This window comes from Linepithema humile, chromosome 6 (genome assembly GCF_040581485.1).
Source record: "Linepithema humile isolate Giens D197 chromosome 6, Lhum_UNIL_v1.0, whole genome shotgun sequence".
In the NCBI taxonomy this organism is placed as follows: Eukaryota; Metazoa; Arthropoda; class Insecta; order Hymenoptera; family Formicidae; genus Linepithema; species Linepithema humile.
In genome coordinates this window covers 18994478-19013152 of record NC_090133.1, presented here as the reverse complement: position 1 = coordinate 19013152, position 18675 = coordinate 18994478, and the positions used below count along the sequence as shown (strand labels likewise).

The 18675-nt window shown below is 30.0% G+C and overlaps 1 protein-coding gene across 23 annotated transcripts in view; it reads right to left on the bottom strand.

The window, feature by feature from the left end:
- Positions 1–18675, bottom strand: part of LOC105678761 (serine protease inhibitor 3/4) — a 30534-nt gene that overhangs the window by 4181 nt on the left and 7678 nt on the right. For 5 of the 23 annotated variants that reach the window (XM_012378358.2, XM_012378356.2, XM_067356910.1 and 2 more), the window contains exons 2-7: positions 16630–16751; positions 16345–16527; positions 16011–16221; positions 15508–15722; positions 15175–15369; positions 14961–15096 (exon numbers count right to left, since the gene is read on the bottom strand). In XM_012378358.2, coding sequence (XP_012233781.1) covers positions 14961–15096; positions 15175–15369; positions 15508–15722; positions 16011–16221; positions 16345–16527; positions 16630–16751 — 1062 coding nt within the window. Of the gene's footprint in view, positions 1–582; positions 1370–1748; positions 2026–3191; positions 4128–4842; positions 5172–5911; positions 6300–6336; positions 6869–7194; positions 7568–7792; positions 8094–8113; positions 8714–8822; positions 9035–9065; positions 11221–12257; positions 12874–14960; positions 15097–15174; positions 15370–15507; positions 15723–16010; positions 16222–16344; positions 16528–16629; positions 16752–18675 lie in introns of those variants that run through there. The other 18 variants (XM_067356914.1, XM_012378361.2, XM_012378352.2 and 15 more) reach the window with 16 other exon arrangements.

Below are 18675 nucleotides of genomic sequence, written 5' to 3'. Positions count from 1 at the left end.
GTGAAAATCAAATATAGAACGTTAAAAGGTACAAATTTGTTGCAAAACATAAAAAAAGGACAAAATAACAGAGGTAGAAAACATACGTTTCAATAAAGATAAACGAAGAAAGATCTTCGAAAAATGTAGAAATGTGAAAAGACCCAAAAACTGTGATTAAATAAAAACTTCTCCCAAAGATTTATATACATATAGTATAAATATGCGATTATTCATGCGAAATTATTTGCAATTAATTCTAAAGTAAAATATAGCAAAGTAAATATATATTTTGCAATTTATTTCCGATTCCAATTTAATATTTAGTGTTTATAAAGAAATCTTACGAATAAAATTTTATTCATCCGATTTTTATTTTAAGTAATAGAATTTTATTTCTTATGTGCAATATTGTGTGATTATTTTCAATATCTCATACATTTTTATAATTTTCTTGGTTTAGTTTATTTACGTCAGAATATGAACATTTTTAATTTTAATACAGTTAGTATTCAATTTTATATGACTGAATAAATTGTCGCTTAAAAATATTTATTTTATTCATAGATAATTATAGTCTTATTTAGTGAAAGATCAATGAAATTAAGTTAGCGGTTTTATTTTTATCTTCTGCTTTCACACATATAAAAATAGATATAATTCCTAATAAATTCTTTAAATCCTTGCAAAGCGCAATAAGTATCTTTTTCTCAATACTAAGCTTACTATATATCTATATACACAATTATCAAATATATATATATAATATATTATATAATCAAATATATAATTCTTAATTCTTTCTTCAAGCTTATTGGTTTTCCCCATATTATGTATGAAATACTACGTATAAAAAACACAATAAAAAATATTTATAAAATATATTAAAAAATCTGTGCGAAAAGTTCAACGTGCAGATAAATAATTAATATTAAGCACAGAAAATTACAATAATAATGTCTCATAATTTGGCTATAAATTAATAAAAAAAAGAATGTTATTAATTGAAATATTATTTGCAGTAAAAAATGTTAATTGTGTAAAAGCGTTCATTTGGTGTTCATGATATAAAAATTATGTTGATAACAATAATCTGTAATCTACGTAATTAAACATATTATATGTATAAATTATTACACATATAATATATGTGCATTATAATAACTCCCTGAAATATATTAACGTTTGCTATATGAATTATAATCAACATGATGCATCATGTTTCATAAGCATTAGATCTCAGGATTAGTAACGACTCCGGAAAATAGCGATACGGCGGAGTGACTTCCAGACTCTCGGTTTCGATCAAGTTTTACGATAGCATAATAAAACGGACGATCGATATAGATTTCGTTCCCAAAGTTCAAAGACATGGCCATCATGATCATACCTGAAAACAAAGTATCGCTAATGGAGAAAATTCCGCTAATTTCGCATATCATCGAAATCGTCACAGATTCAAATATCATCATCCGAATTGTTCGTGCAATTATTTTAACTGATGACATAAATAAATAACAGATAAATAAAGAAATAAGAGACAAAAACAAGAAATATATCGAAAAAAAATAAACACAGCCTTTAAACGCTTCAAGAAACTCCAAAAAAATACTGCTAAAACATTCAATTCACCAACGATGAACGAAAAGGAAAAAAAGCGCTAAAATTAAAAACAACACTACAATCACATATATATATATATACACACAAGATTCACGTAAACAAATATACACATGCAAAATGCAATTGACGATATATGATACACAAAATAAATGCTATAATCGTAATTTATTATTTTATACTTCATTTAATTGTGACTTTATATTAATTCACATTAAATTTTAACGTCGTAAATATTTATGTGTATGTGTAGAATTATGCTCATTTCATTATTGATTTATTAAGGCTCGACGATATATCCGGAGAACAGCGTTATGTTATTATAAGTTTGTGCATTATGGATGGACTTGGTGATGATATAATAAAATGGTCGGTCGATTGAAATCTTGTACTCGTACTCGATTGCATACTCGACTAAGAATGTTGCTGAAACACATTAGTTATGTAATAATCATACATAATATCTGTTACAAAATTTATCGTAGTACGTAGTATCGTATACGTAGTTTTTTATCAAGATAGACGGCAAATAATGTTGCAATAATGCAAATATAATTCTTTGTCAACTATCATCACGTTTATGTTTGTGTGTTGATTTATACAGCAAATCATTAGCGCGAGATTAATAATTCTGAAAATTCCGAAAATAAATGATTTGAGTAATTAACGTGACGATTAATATTACTAATTAATTATTATATTAAGAATAATTTCATTAATTACAAAGAAAACGAGAAATAACTAAGAATATATGTATAATGCATTATACATATTTTCAGATATTAGTTTAATACTTCTTATATTATAAGCAAGTGAAATTTAACTGTTCAATCAGAAAAATAAAAAAATCAGAATAAACGATTGTTAACTGATTTATATCACGGGTTATAAACGAGTCCATTAAGTAACGTATCGGCGTTGAGGCTTTTAGAATTTCCGTCTATCTTGACAATACTATATACAAATGGACGATTGATCGAAAAACTGTCCGAAATTATACAGTAGTTCAAAAACCGCTGAAACACATAATTAAATATCATGTAATGCGCGTATCACTCATTCATTCATTTGTTTACTACAGCGAGATGTAGAATATGCAGATATAAAGCAATTTGTTATTTTGTTGCTACAAAAAAAAACCTAGAATCCCGAATATAGTACAGTAAGTATAGATTAATGATAGAAATAGAAGAAAAATACTTTGGGGCACAAATGTGTTAAAGTGTGCTAAAGAGAAAAGAAATAATAAAGATCAGTTTAACGCATTCTCAGCTTTTCATTGCAATTCTAAGTCGACGATCGTGATCTTTCAAGAAAAGATGCAGAAATAATTTCTCCGTGCAAGTTCTTTCACCGAACGTATTCGATCAATATATATATATTTTATTTATTCGATCAAAAATATTTATTTGATTTCAAAAATAGGTCCATCCAAAATATATCACAAGTGGATTATTTATTGTATTATTTCCGTATTAGCAAAGTGTTTCGATTTACTTAATATTTCCTACACATACACTAACTAATAACACGCAGACTAGATTCAACAAATTATGTAGCGAATTATATAAATAAAATAAAGATTGCAGAAATGAAGAAAAGCAAATATTAAATATTCTTCATTCCTTTGATCCTACATGTTGTGTATGTACACCTACATTCTTTTATAACTATTATATATACAATAGACAGCATTTGCATACTATACTCTTTTGGAATAATTTTACACACAAAAAACAAAAAGAAAATGTTAGGATATTATTTTATATCAATATATTCAACAAAAATGCATACTTATATACTTTGAAATATTTTTTAATGTGCAAAATTATCTTAAAATTGATGCAAATGCTTTTTTTATCCATAGCACATCTGTTAATTAAAATAAACTGTTTGGAAAGTCGTTGATACTTTCTCGTCAAAAAATAATAATATGCATATTTATCACACGATAAATACAAACAGAAAACAAAGTAAATATTTAATAAGCAACACACGCACACATTTGGTTTATAAATTAATTTCTATAAAATATTATTAAATATTGCTTCTGAAATTAATTAGATATTAGCTTTCTATAATATGTCAATATTAAAAAAATATCACAAATAAGAAAATGTAAACATTTTTGTAAGCCAATATTAGTGAGTGGTTTTGCATACTTTTATAATATTTCTTTTTACGATCAATGCTAAAAAATTGAAAAAATTGCAACACAAATGTATGAACAATAATCAAAACACAGTAATACCAAGTAGTCAAATGATGGCTGAAATTAAATGTTAATAAGTCTTCGAAATTTTATCGAGGTCAATTAATCATAAACCAAGTGTACTTATGCGCACGTACAAACACATGAAATTCTTTATTGCGCTAATAATTCGGTTCAGTGACTGTCCCGACAAATAGCGGCACGATGTCACCATTTTCAGTCTTCTCACGAAGAACCCTGACAATGCTATAAAGGAACGGACGATCAACATTCACGGTGGGCGTTATCATCAGACAGCGCAGTTCGATTTCTACTCCTGGAAACAGATCATTGATCGTGCTAATCCAAAGTGATAAGAATGACTATAATTGATCCTTATTCGCTCTCGTGACGATGATGCAACAAAAAACATCAACATGCATCCTACTAAACTACCTGAGACAAAAGCCTAGCCTACTCCTAGCGTACATTACTGTACATCGTGATAGTACCAGATTTGCGATTATCGCAAAAATCACCGATACTTTTCTCCCAAAAAATAAATATATCGTGCCAATTCTGTATATCTATTAGATGTTCAAAATCATTAGTTTCTTCTCAAATACAGATATTGAAACATATGCTAAGATAAGTAAAAATTGCTTCGCTAATCAAGTATTCAATATTAAAAATTAAATAATTTTAGCGTCAAAGTTTCAAAAGCACGTAATAGTTCTGGTACGTCCACTGTATTTAATAAGAGCAAATATAAGTAATAGGTAAAAAAAAAATCGTAAAAAATATAAAAAATCACTTAGAGCAAAAGCACATTTATAAAAAGCAAGCGTCTAAATAATCTATGGATGACATGATGGAAAACATCAAATACATAATTGAACTAAAAAATTATGATGCGAGATCTTATATATGCTTAATTAATGCTTTATTAATCTTAGAAATCAGAAAATCGAACAATATCTATATAACAGAAAAAAACACATTGAAAAAAGAAATTAAAACATAGTCTAAGCAAAAGTAATGGTTAAGTACAATTAGCAGAAAAAAATTATTATTTATTCCCACATTTTCTTAATACAATCATTTAATATATGAAAAAAATTAAACACTTTGTTATAACAGTTAGCACGTAATATTTGATTAGCCAGAGTGACAGTCAATTGGTTCAAATCTATGCGATTTCAAGAATCATATCATATTATAATGTATCTCGAAAAATATTAAGGACCCGTTGAAGGTTTAACGACAAGTCCGACGAAAACCGGCGCTACGTTGTGTTTAATGGTGTAGTGGAACGGTCTGTCCGCGTTGAAAACTAGAGGCATACGTGGAGGAGCTGGTAATCCTAGTAAGAATATTACGTCTAAAAAAAATCAAGACCAAATTATACGAACGTGTCGACTTGGAGATACTTTCCCGCCCGAAGCTTTTTTATTAAGCATTATATAGCACAATCGATGCCAGCTTTCTATCGCATCGTAAAATTCTCACTGTCAAGCAACAAAGAGTTGAAAGATTGTGATAAAGATTATGTTCTACTCCTATAAGAAAAAGAATCTTAGCCAACAATTATAGAAGACCAGAAAACTGAAGAAACTTACGACAAAACTAACAAAAAAAGGGCTACAAAAATCAAACCATGGGGAACAATTTATTACAAATCAATACAAAATAATGATACAAATACAGACAGATACAGGTCTCTGTATTGATTTGTAATAAATTTTTCACACTTCGACACTCGTTTTGGTTCTTACAGTCCTTTTTTCCGTTAGTTTTCTTGTTGTTATAGAATCATATGTTAGACCCCTACAATATTTTTCTATATGTTTGAAACTGACATGTAGCTTTTCCAATTGTATTAAACAGTACGAGAAGTAAGGATGTATTGTCATGTAGAGGAATTGGATATTGTGTGCATTATAACATTTCCCTAACAATCCAGATTGACAACACATTTCATTGACAACACATAAGTCAAATGTAGTTATCACCACCATGCTGTTAATAGACGAAATCACATTATTGAAATTATATAAATGTAACATTATTAATACAAAATCAATTTTTGACACTGAAAATTCATTAGAAACATAAGTCGAATTAATTTTTCATTAATAAATATATTTAAATATATAAAAGCATTAACAAATTCAATTAAATTCCAAATTATTGTAGTCATTAATTAATTTAAAAAATAACAAATTAATGTTTGTTGTTTTCAATGCATCTCTGGCAAACAAATTAATTTTAAGCTAAAAAATATATTGCATAATATATAATTCATTCGCTGATGATGTCACTTGTCACTAATAGAAATATAATATGTAGGGAAGAAAACTAGATTTTCTCTTTAATTTTCTCTTTGATTTTATGTATGAGACACGTCCGTTGATGATTGAAAGGCTACGGTACTTAATAGTAAAGTAGAAAGGTTTGTTGATCCTGAAAGTAAACCTTCGCGGCATCATCTTCAACATTAAATAGGGTGCTAAAAAAAAGTAGATACTGAATATTAATCAAACGCCTTGATATTAATTACATATATTTGTAATTAGTTTTGTTTATATTTGAAAATTGATTACATATTTTAATCACAACATTTATTTGCTGTAAAGCTCGCTAGAATGTTGTCTATCCTTCAACGTACCCCTATTTAAGTATTACCCCTATTTATTTATTGTATTTGCTTTTTTTTAAATTTATTTGTATATTTATTCATTAAATTTTTCCTAAGGCATTTTTTCTAATCCGACAGAGCTATAAAGATAATTTTGCCGTAACGTGCTTATTAATCAAATCCGTCACAAATTTCGATAACTGAAGGGGCGATAACAGTTTATTATCACTCTTCGTGATAATTATCTAATGATAATTTCTAATTATTTCTCAATAAACACATACATACCATACTTATCTAAATTTGGTCTGTCAAATTAATAAGCGGATCTCTTACGACAGTTAAGAATAGATTAGTATTTTTATACGATATAATAGTGACAAATGGTTGATTGCAAACTATCTCATTGTCATTCATTATTCTTGCCATAATCCTCATTTCTGAAAGAATGTAAAGAAGAAAAAAATAAAAAAAAGGAGATAGAGAGAAGACAGAAAAAGAAAAAATCGCAGATCCAGACTGCGATGTCGTATTATTAAACTCTGTCAAAAATAACAGGCCTGAATCATGAAAATATAAAAATATGTTCTGTCGATCTATCGATCAACCAATCATCAAAGAAGAAATTAATTAAAAGTCAGTCAGCTAGTAAAATAGCATGAACATTCTAATGTACGACTACAAACGAATGAAATGCAACGTTGACTATTTATGCTTCACTGTTCACTGTTTGCTATGTGATGAAATGCCATCGTTACGTCGAAGATTTCATATTGCAGACAATAAGTCGTGTTTATTGCGAAAAACATTGGCTACTATTACAAAACCACTATCAAATAATAATAACTAAATTAAAAATATTATATTGATGCGCAGTCTTATATATAAACATGTATATCTTATATATGTATGTGTATATATGTGCGAGTATAAAGATGAAATCTGGTTCGTGCGTTTTATATGTTTTACACACAAACAGTATCGAGCCTCTGCTTAATGCAGTGCTTAGATTACTCGTACGTGGCCGTCGAATAAAGCCACATTTTGCGAATTGTGTTTGATCTGATAATAGAATGATCGGTTTATGTCAAACACTGGATCTGGTCTTATCTGCAAACTAACAACCACAGCTTGCAAGACTGCAAATACAATACAAATCATTAGCTGATATATTTGTTTGTCGATGGAATCCTTTAGCTTGCGCGTAGCACAAATGTACACTTTGTTCGCGCCGTTTTCAATTGATCATGCGAATTTTTACACACCCAATTTTATGCCAATGCCAATTGCTGTGAAACTTGAAGTACAGTAGATGTTAAGTAAGTGGAAAGTTATATGTTGAAGAAATTAAAAATTGCACGCTATTACAATACTATTGAAATTTTTAATTTCATATCAATCAAATAATCACCCCTGTTCGAGAACAAACATTAACCTGTCTCTCAATCTCGTGGATTCATTTGTAGTAAACTTACATTTAAGATTTATATACGACGTACTCTCTGAGGATATTTTCATATTAAACGATTTAATACACTTCTGGCGCATTAACGTGGCCCTCAAACAAAGATACATTCGACGGCTGGTGACGGATTTGATAATAAAACGGGCGATCTACGTCGAACGAATAGCTGATTGATATACTGGCAACCGCAATAACTCCTACTGAAAACAGAACATAAAAAGTCGTTCGTTATGTGTTCGAATGATCAAGACTGTTTCGCTGACGTTACGAACGATGTATACTCTGTCGAACTAGCTGCTTCGAATTGAACATTTCAATCTCTCATTAATTATTGTGCCGAATGTTGTCACACATCTGGCTGTATAAAAGTTGGTTCATAACATAGATACATAAACATGCATATTATTCGAGAAATAATGCATGATATTTGACAAACAAATAAAAAGCATCACAAAAGATTACACAAATTATGGCTTTTTTACATGAAAAATTGCCAAATTGCAATCCTAAAATCATGTTATCACGATCAGATTAAGCAAATGTTAAAGATATGTTCAGCTGAAACGAGAATCATGATAAAAATAAATAGCTTTTGCTGAAAGCTTTTCATGGATTTCCTCACATAATTATTATAATGCAATCACAAAATTTTGAAACCATGCTTCATGAGAGAATATCTATTACACGTCTGTCAAGTTTATGCGACCTTCAAACAAAGATATGAATGATTTACTGTTATTGTAACGAATATGATAGTAGAACGGTAGGTTTGCGTCGAATACTACGGGTTTTAGCCAGATTCTGTCAACTGCAATCACAACTGTGAACAGAATATAAGAGATTGCTCGTTATATATTAGATCATTACTCGGAGGAGTTGCTTTTATCCGTGCTACAAAAGTATGCTTTGTCGAACTTGCTGCTTCGAAATAATATAGACTTCTTTTTATATATTATAAACTTTTTATAAATTTTTACATCATCGGTGTTATCTTACAATTCTGACTCACTCACACGACCCTCAAACAAAGATATGAACGATTTGTTGTTGTTATAACGAATATAATAATAGAATGATCGATTTATGTCGAATACTAAGGGTTCCTTCCAGCTTTGTCCTGATTTTTTAACTGCAATTACAACTGTAAACAAAATATTTCGTTATATAAGAAATTGCTTCTTACATAGTCGTTTTATTATTCAAAACTGCTTTCATCCATGCCACGAAGTTTTGTCGAATTTGCTGTTTCAAAATAATTACATAACTTTAACTTATTGTTCAATTATTCTGTCAAAAAATTGACTCAATTTTGAAGATAAATAATGATTTAGAATATAAAATAGTGTTTGAAAAACAAATAAGAAGTGCTACAATTATCACAGATATTACAATCCCTATGATTTCCTGTAGCAAATTTAAAGAAAAATTTTAGATAAAATAAGTGTTAAAAACGCCCAGCTAAAAATTATGATAAAATAATATAATTTGTCAATAGACTTTATAAATTTTTAGATCGACGATGATATCTAGTTAAATTCTGGTACAATCACGCAACCCTCAAGCAAGGATAAAAACGATTTGTCGTAACGAATATAATAATAAAACGGTTTATTTATATTAAATAATTCTTCCCAGTTTTCTAAGTATCCTATTAGGAACACAAATTCACCTGTGAACAAGAATAAAAGATTGCTCATAATATATTTTGTTGTATATTCGCTTGATTATTCGGAGCTTCTTTTATTCATGCCGCAAAGATATGCTTTGCCAAATTTGCAGCTTCGAAAGGACTGCATAATTTTAATATTTTATCAATTATTCTGTCAAATGATTGACATTAATTATAAAAGTGAAGATAATTTGGAGTATAAAATACATAACACGTGTATGCATTTTATAAATAAATAAGAAGCGCTACACATATTGCAATTACACGGATATTACAATCTGTATGATTTCTTACAGCAAATCTCGGAAAATTTGGAAAGTTTTAAATCGCAAGAAAAACGTCCAGCTAATATAAGAGTTGTGACAAAATTGTATATCTTGTCAATGTTGCAGACTTTTTATAAATTTGTTCACAAACGCTATAATGCGGCCCCTAAATTATCAGATCGACAATGCCATCTATTATAATTCTGGTATATTCATACGACCCTCAAACAAAGATACGAATGAAGTTCCCTCGTTATAACGAATATGAAAATAAAACGGTCGATTTGCGTCAAAGATTAATGGTTCTGCGATTTCTATCAGTGATTCAACAGCAATTTCGACAACTGTGAACAAAATACATGAGATCGCTTATTATCCATTCGTTTGATCGTTCTTTCACGAATGTATGCTTTGTTGCCGCTTCGCATTTAATATGTCTTGATCTCTCACAAATTATTCTACTGTATAATATATAATTTTGTAATTAGCTAGATATACAGGATGCTCCATTCAATCTGTCCATGATACACTCGGAAACGTGTAGACTTAGACCAAAAATAAAAAAAAAAAAAACCCCTTCAATGGAATTACTTGAAGACAATTTTCTGCATGATGATATCATACTCTCCCTCACTAGATTTTGAGGAGAAAAGGGGAGATTACATTTTTTAAATAAAAACCGCCAAAGCACACAAACGCGAATAAATACGCAGACACAGATATTGGCGCGGATTGAGCAAACAAAAAATTAATTGTTGTAATATTCAAGACAAATCCATAAAATCATAGGTCATTGGATTCGTCTTTTCGAAACCTATCGATTGGTGTTCTTTTTGTCGAGAGTTTCCATTTGAGAAAAGTGATCTCGCTTCCGCCCTCAAACTTGGAGGAGGGTATGATATTATCACACAGAAAATCATCTTTAAGTAATTTAATTAAAGAGGCTTTTATTTTTTGTATAATTCTATATGTTTCCGAGATATTAGCGTGGACAGATTGAATCGAGCATCCTGTATAACTAATGATTCAAAACTTAAATACACGTGTATGTTAATCGCCAATGAATAGATGCATGTTGTTAGAAAATAGAATGAGAAATGTTATAGATATCAAGATTATATTAAATGTAAAAAATTTATATTGATGAGATCACACGAGAATGATAGAAACAAGAACTTTTTATGAATTTGTGCGTTAAACATTAAATTTTTAAATAGATTAAAAACTGTTTATGTAATATCTACTGCACTCTTGGCGCGATCACGTGACCCTCGAACAAAGATACGAACGATGTCTCTTCTTTATAACGAATGTAATAATAAAACGGTCGGTCTATTTTGAACTCTAGCGATGTTGGAGCCCGATGTCCACTAAGTAGCAAGGATAAAAGAGCTGCGAACAAAATATCAACAATCAGACGTTATTATCAATGATACTCGAGGAAATCGTTCCTTTCTCGACAATGTACGTCACGAATGTACGCTTTGCATGCTCCACTACGAAACTTGATCAGCTCCACTGCGAAAATATATTTTTTTAAGAACGTTTCAACGTTTCCGTCGAATTTTTATGCTCGTAAGAATTCTGTCATTGGATGAATAAGTATCTCAATAAAGTGACCACCTATCACCATGAGAGTTTGAGAAATAATCAATTGCTTGCGAGATGTGGAAGAATTACACTACGTAGCGATCGAAAGTAAATGATCATGATTGAGCGAAGAAAAGAAAGAGAAAAAAGGGGGTAAGCAGATTAATAGGCATGTCTTACAGATTGCTTAGCTGCTACCGCATTGTATTTTGATGTATTCACATATGCGATAGGTCTCGTTAACTTCTCGGATCATGCACGTGGCCTCCGAACAGTTCAAGATTGTTCGAAACTTGCACTGCGAATGAAAATGGCCTGTTCACTTCGAAGTTCACGAAATCAGGTAGAAATCTTCGGCTGCTGATGCCTACCAGAAAAACGTCAAAGTCCATTATGTAAATTTTTTACGACAAAAGTTCGAAGAAGCGACCAGAAAGCGTCGAAGTACCTTTAGATAGGTTCGAGACAACACGTTTGCTTGCAGCTTTAATCCGTCATTTTCGAAGAAATTTATAATCATATTTATAAAAAATTAATATTGTGCGTATCCCCTTCTCCATATAAAACATTATCAATATTAATATTTTTGTCATGCTATTTCAGATTAATTATATTGCAACTATAACAGAAAACAAATATCAAATTTTGTGTTACTAAAAAAATTAATACCTTTTGAACCAATTTAAATGCACTTCGAATTCTCAGATGGACACGTCGCGCTAAAAAATTTAACAAATAAAACTAAAAAAATCAGTAGAAATAAAAAATTAATTAAAAACTGAATAAAGTTATATATATATATAAAATAGAAAAGCAAAAGTAAATATAAAACTGGACAATTAAAATATAAATTTTCTATTTTCTATTTGTGAAGTTCGTTAAAAATGGTCATCCATGTGTAGCAGAAAAACTCATTAAATATACATAATATAATTAAACAAAAAGTATTTTCTTAATATCAATCATACTTTAATGTGTGGTAAAAATTGCATCTTCTCGATCCTTAATTCAAAGCCAATGCACAATCCATTATAATTTAAATAACTAAAAATTTAAAAAATTATATAATATCACCTAGTTTTACTTATCATGATATAGCATCACAATAACATTTTATACGAAATGTATATATTTTATTCATTATAGCTCCCTCTCTCTCTCTCTCTCTTTTAGTAATCACATATCAGAATCTTTTTCTGAGAAGAGAGCCGCCGAGTATGCGAGTTATAAAAGTACATAAATAATTAAAAAAGATCGTCAAATAACGGCGATAATACATATAAGAGTATCGTTACTTTTTTTCAGCAAAAAGTATAAATATGCACTACCACAGGATCTTCACTAGGAACAACGCAACGTTGCGGTGTTTAACGATCGCCAGGAAAGGATGATCGACCTGAAGTATAATAGGCTCCGGCGGTTTCCAAACGCTCGAAAGAGGTCTGACAGAGATACCTGTCAGAAGATCATTCCTTGCATCAATTATCTGTTTCTATCAAAAAACTTGCCGAGCTATGCGACCAGAGCGCACATATGTGAAATGCTCAGATGAAATACATTACTGCGATACTATTGATTAAATTTATTATCCATGCGAGGAACTTGATCAGAGTGAACAGATTCTGTGTAGTTAGATTCGAAAATATAGGAAAAAGAAAGGAAAAATATCGTTGTATGCATAATACTACGAAATTGATAAAGTGAGCTGCTCGCTTTTTATACGTTTTATCTTTATACCATTTACATTTTTTAGAAAGTTTTTAAATTTTAATCTATTAATTTGTATTTTAATTTTTTGTATCTAATCTGCAGATTTATCAAACCCATATTTTTTGCCAATTTCTTCATACAATTGTATAAAAAATAGCATTTTGAAACCAGAGGAAAACACGATTGCTTTGTTCTTATGGCACATGAAATGCGGTGGGATGAGGGCCGTTTAGGACAAAGTTGATTTTCAGAAAAAGTTTTACGAAAATATTGAGATTTTTCCGTAAGACTTTTCGCCATCTTTTCCTCTCTCTTTTTCCTAGAATTTATTAGTCCGAGTTGTTGCTACGGTTAGAGTGGAATGGTGTAATCTACTGATAGATGATTAGACAGGATTTATTACTCACAGTAAATTTTGTGTTCATTTCATATTCGCGTAATATTGCGATCATATTGTAATTCGTGTTGTAATTGCGAAACGCATGATTTCGCAACGATTAATTTTACAATTAGTAAAAGTAGTTCAATGTTGGTTGCCTAAAAATTTGGTAAATTTCACTTGGACGTGATTTCGCGTCCAAAAGTTTGGAGCTTCTGCTACTTCAACATCCAATCATTTGCGTTTCTTTTTCAGAAATAAATCGCAAGAGATAATAAGGTCCAATTTAGATAAAAATTTCAAATTAAAAAATTTTTTTAATTTGAATTTTAGTTATTTAAAGTTTCCAATCGGTTTTATACAATTTTCCCACAAGACAGATATTTATAATACGAACACACGCTGTGCATTCGTCATATTTTCATGTTAATTACATGAAAGATTCGTTGCTCATTGAGCGTTGATAATCACGAGACCAAAATGTGTCAATTATTATAAAATTTTCGTTCAATCATTCAAGATTTTTCGTTTATCATAAAAATAAAAAAATAGATTATATAAATGCCAATGCAATTTTTGTGCTATATATTATTGTAATAACAATATCAATTGATGCAAAGTGAGTAATAGGTGCACAAACAAGATGCAAAGTGAGTAATAGGTGCACAAACAAGATGCAAAGCGGTGTGGTTAAGCGTTGCTGTGGTAATAAGCATTGCAATAGCGTATTGATAAAGATAATAACAAAGGCAAAGATTGAAAAACAGAAGACAGTGAAAAGTATACTGTGCATAGCAGATTCATCGACGTAAAAAGTAAATGAGTAACATTTAGCTATCACACTCATTGTCAGCTTAAAATCACGATAGCGTACAAAGTATGCATCCGTGTCGCAGAAACTCTGAGAGCGAGGAAATTTAGAATGGTGCAATGCTAACATCAATATAACATCAATACAACATCAACACATGCATAGGCATTATCGAATTATCTCCGCAAACAATTTCTCAGAGTTTCTCAGAAGCAAAACAGAATCTCGATATAACCCAATAATAAAAATGGGCGAAATACTATCTGGCTTTTTTAACAAGAAATTATTATTGCTTTATATATTTATTACTCGTATTATTTTTATTATTCTTGCGCTCTATTTTGATTAAAAATAATATTCTTAAATTATTGTATTATAGTTTTCTCAAAATTATAAAAAATAAATTCCATATTAATAAAAATTATAAAATTACATAAAAGACTCTAATGCAAAATAAAGTACGTAGGCAAAATGATAAAGTATGATAAAAAATCCAAGATACTTGCTTGAAAAAATCATTTAAATCGCCTGTCATTTTTCCTAATTAAAAATTATTTGTCACTTTGAAAGACCAAGATAATACTTCGCCTGTCTTCGGCTATAAACGAGAAAAATGCAAAAACTGTAGCAAAGTGTACTTACCGGTGACGGCGGCAGCTTCACTACCTTCCTCGTTAACCTCGATGAAAGCCTTCTGCACAACTTTGTCAATCTTCAAAGGAATATCTGAGATACCACTGAAATCGGCGCTATTGGTGAACGGCTGAGTAAGACCCATCTGTAAAAAATTATTTAGCGTGTCAGATATAATACCATCAATTATCGTTCAGTTATATCTAAAAATATTTCGACATACCTTTTCAGACAAAGTATTTCCTAGATCCAATTTAGTCTCGGTTTTAAACTTAGGTAAATACACCTTAACTTCACGCTCATATGTTTGAGTAAGACGAACGGAGCATTGTGTGGTAACTTCCTCAAGTTTATCGGTCAATGCGCTCAGACCATCGATTTTATTGGGCAATATAATCACCATGCTGATATCTTTGTTCTGCAACAATAACAAATCCGTGAATATTTGTGAAAGCGTCGAAAATGAGCACTTACAGTAAACAGCAACAAAATCTTAGACATGTAAAAAATTTTTTGAGATTTAAAAAATTTCCAAAATTTATAAAAGAAACATTACCGCGTATGGCAGCTCGATGCATTTAACCTCGTATTCTGGTAATTCCACGAATTTGTAATTGCCCTTTCTGTACATAGTCGGCACCGATTTCGATTTAGTGCTGTCAATGTGAAATGGACGGTCGGTAGTGTCTTTAGGATCGAACTCGTTGGCCCATTTTCCCTTGAAGTACACTGCGTTGGCTAACACTAGTGCGGTACCAGGATCCAAATCAGCTATAAGTTAATGATATAAGTCACTATGAGTATTGTTCAAAATCAGAAAAATCTAATAAATCTGATTCTTTGCATTTTCTCTTCGATTGCAAAATAGTTAATTGTATTTTATGTAATTTGTATTGTATGTCTAATATAAAACTGTAAGTTATTTTGCTTCCATGTTATTTAATATTATATTATTACGTACAAAAGAGAAGATAACATTACGTTAACAGTCACGTTTTCGGTGGTTAGAATTATTATTCGAATTATCGATAAATATAAAACATGTAAACTGCTTCTTACCGGCCTGAACGATACTGTCGATGCGATTGTTAGTCTTTTCTTTGCACCAGGTATTGATGGTGTTTGCAGCATTTGCACTTTGACTAAAGTCTACCGAGTCGATGTCAGAATGATAATGTGAAACAAGATTCTGCTTGTATTCGGGTTTCACTGGGAACTTCTCAGCGACAAACAATTTATTGGCGAGCTTCAAGGTAACGTTCTCAACATTCTGCAAAGATAATATGTGCCATTTCAATTAATACTATTCGAGAATTAAAAGTATATTGAGAAGTGTGGCTTGAAATAATGTGAATAATTATAATTATGTTCTATAATGCAATTTAATAGTTACATTCAAGATTTCAATAAGATTCTGGTAACCGCTTAAAGTTTGCGCCTTATCATTCGGAAGTTTCAGAACATCTTTGAACTGCGCCTCGGTAGTTCCAGCGGCACCGACAGCGGCCATGCTCAAAGCAATGTTGGCACTCAGAGGAGAGCATATCAGATTACCTGTCTGATCCTTCGAAATAGTCTAAAAATAAAATACGATTGTTTATTATAAACCCACGTTTAATTCTATGATAAAGAGAATTTTTTCAAAAGAGATTGAGGAGTATCTAAATCTACTACGTACCTTGACAAAGTTGTGGGCGAACAAATTATTGCCTTGACTAACAGCCTGAAGGGCCAAATTAGATCCAGTTGGTGAGGCCATAGCTGATGCAATTAGGCAAAGTGCCAAAAAACTTCTTTGTACTGTAACAGTAAAAAGAAAAAAAGAATTAATAGAAAATTCATCGCGATATAATCTCAATACAGTATTAATTTTATCAATATATTAATTTTATAAAATTAATCATAGAACAAATTTAAATCTTTTTGCAGTTCCTTATACGATCGCTTTTAAAAGAAGATAACGCTGCGACTCGATATATCAATATAACGATAAACTGTGTTAAAATTTAACGCAAACACCATTTTCAATTGTAGAATCTCTGTCCAAAATTGAACACTTGCGAATGAAGATCGTATACAAATCGAAGTGTCGGGTATGTCGTCCAAGGTGAACACGAAACTACTACTATCACAAATCTTGTATGCACACATTAATGCAAACATGTCTATATGATAGACTGATACGAGATATAAAGATTTTTTAAGGATCGCCATATGAAGATTAGAACGATACAAATAACAATAACAGCGTTTCGTTTTCATGAAACTAATAAAAAGCGATATTTTATGAACTAGGTTATCTATAGATAAATTAATTCAAAAGCTTGTGACGATAAAATTTAAATCTTAAAAAAAATTTATAATTATTTTTATACATAAAAATATTTTATTATATAAAACAAGTCACCCAATTTGATTGCATTATTAAAAATATTTAATTAAACTAATTATTACATTAAATAAAATATTGTGTAACAAAATTCATACCAGCTTTTTTTTGTACATTTTTCAGTCATAAATATATTTAGCTATTTTCTTTACCGGTTTTCCTGCGTTAATTAATTTTATTGTTTTTCACTATCTTGAGACTTTAGTCAGGTAATTCTCGCGATGAATCACACGTGGAAATCAGAAAATAACTAGTAGAAACAAAATAATAACTAGTAATTATTCGTACTTATGATCATTAAGCAACGCAGATGCTTAAGAACAGTATAAATAGGACGATTGTTCGCGACGGACATTGTTAGATTCTTGATATAATAAATCATGTCTGATTCGATATGAATCATATTCAATGTTCTCACATATACGTCAAACTCCTTTTGCTTATATAAAAAAAAAAATTAATAATTTAATTGCAAAAAACAACCAGTTATACAACACATGGTGTTGCTAACATGTGTTAAAGTATTATTATAAATATTCACAAACACAATTTATCGCTATTTTATTTAATAGAAATAAATCTAATAATTAATTCTATTTTTTTGTTCTGACTTTGGCTTTTTTTGAAGAGTTTAAAATAACATTAATAATAAGAATGTAATTAAAACTTGTAATTCCCTGAAAAAATTTTTCATGTAAATCATTATGTAAATAATAATCAGTCTACAAGTATACAAATTCACAATTCATGCCAAACATCGTTGACTGTTATTAGTCTTAATTGCATGGCATAAATCAGTTTTCAACAGACCACATATCTGAACTTTTAACGGTATGACTGATCGGTTATGTAAATTATGCGAATAAGCTAAACATACTGCGAGTTCAGATAAAACATCGTTTTTTTCTTTTGTTTATTGTCGATATTTTGAGTTCCGACAACCGAATAATCACGAGTGAAGATGCAATAAAATAAATTGAAAATTAATTACGAAATCGGTCAAGAAAGAGCAGATATAAGAGCAATGATAAACAGAATTATATACAACGAAGTGATAATAAAAAGTATTGCTTCACACTTCAAAGTATAAACTTTATCAAATTAGCCTTTAAAATTATAGAGGGCAAACGTTTAACAATTATATAATCTGGCAATAATCGTAATATCAGCAGGTCATTTACACGATATTCGAGGGTCATCATCTTTCTTTGCTCATCAATCATTTATCTTACTTTCTTTTCTCATACTTCTCAGACTTAAACGTTCCTTGTTAAAACTTAAAATTAATTTTTTAAAAGCTGAAATAAAAAAAATTCTCAAAGTTTGCTCTAAAAA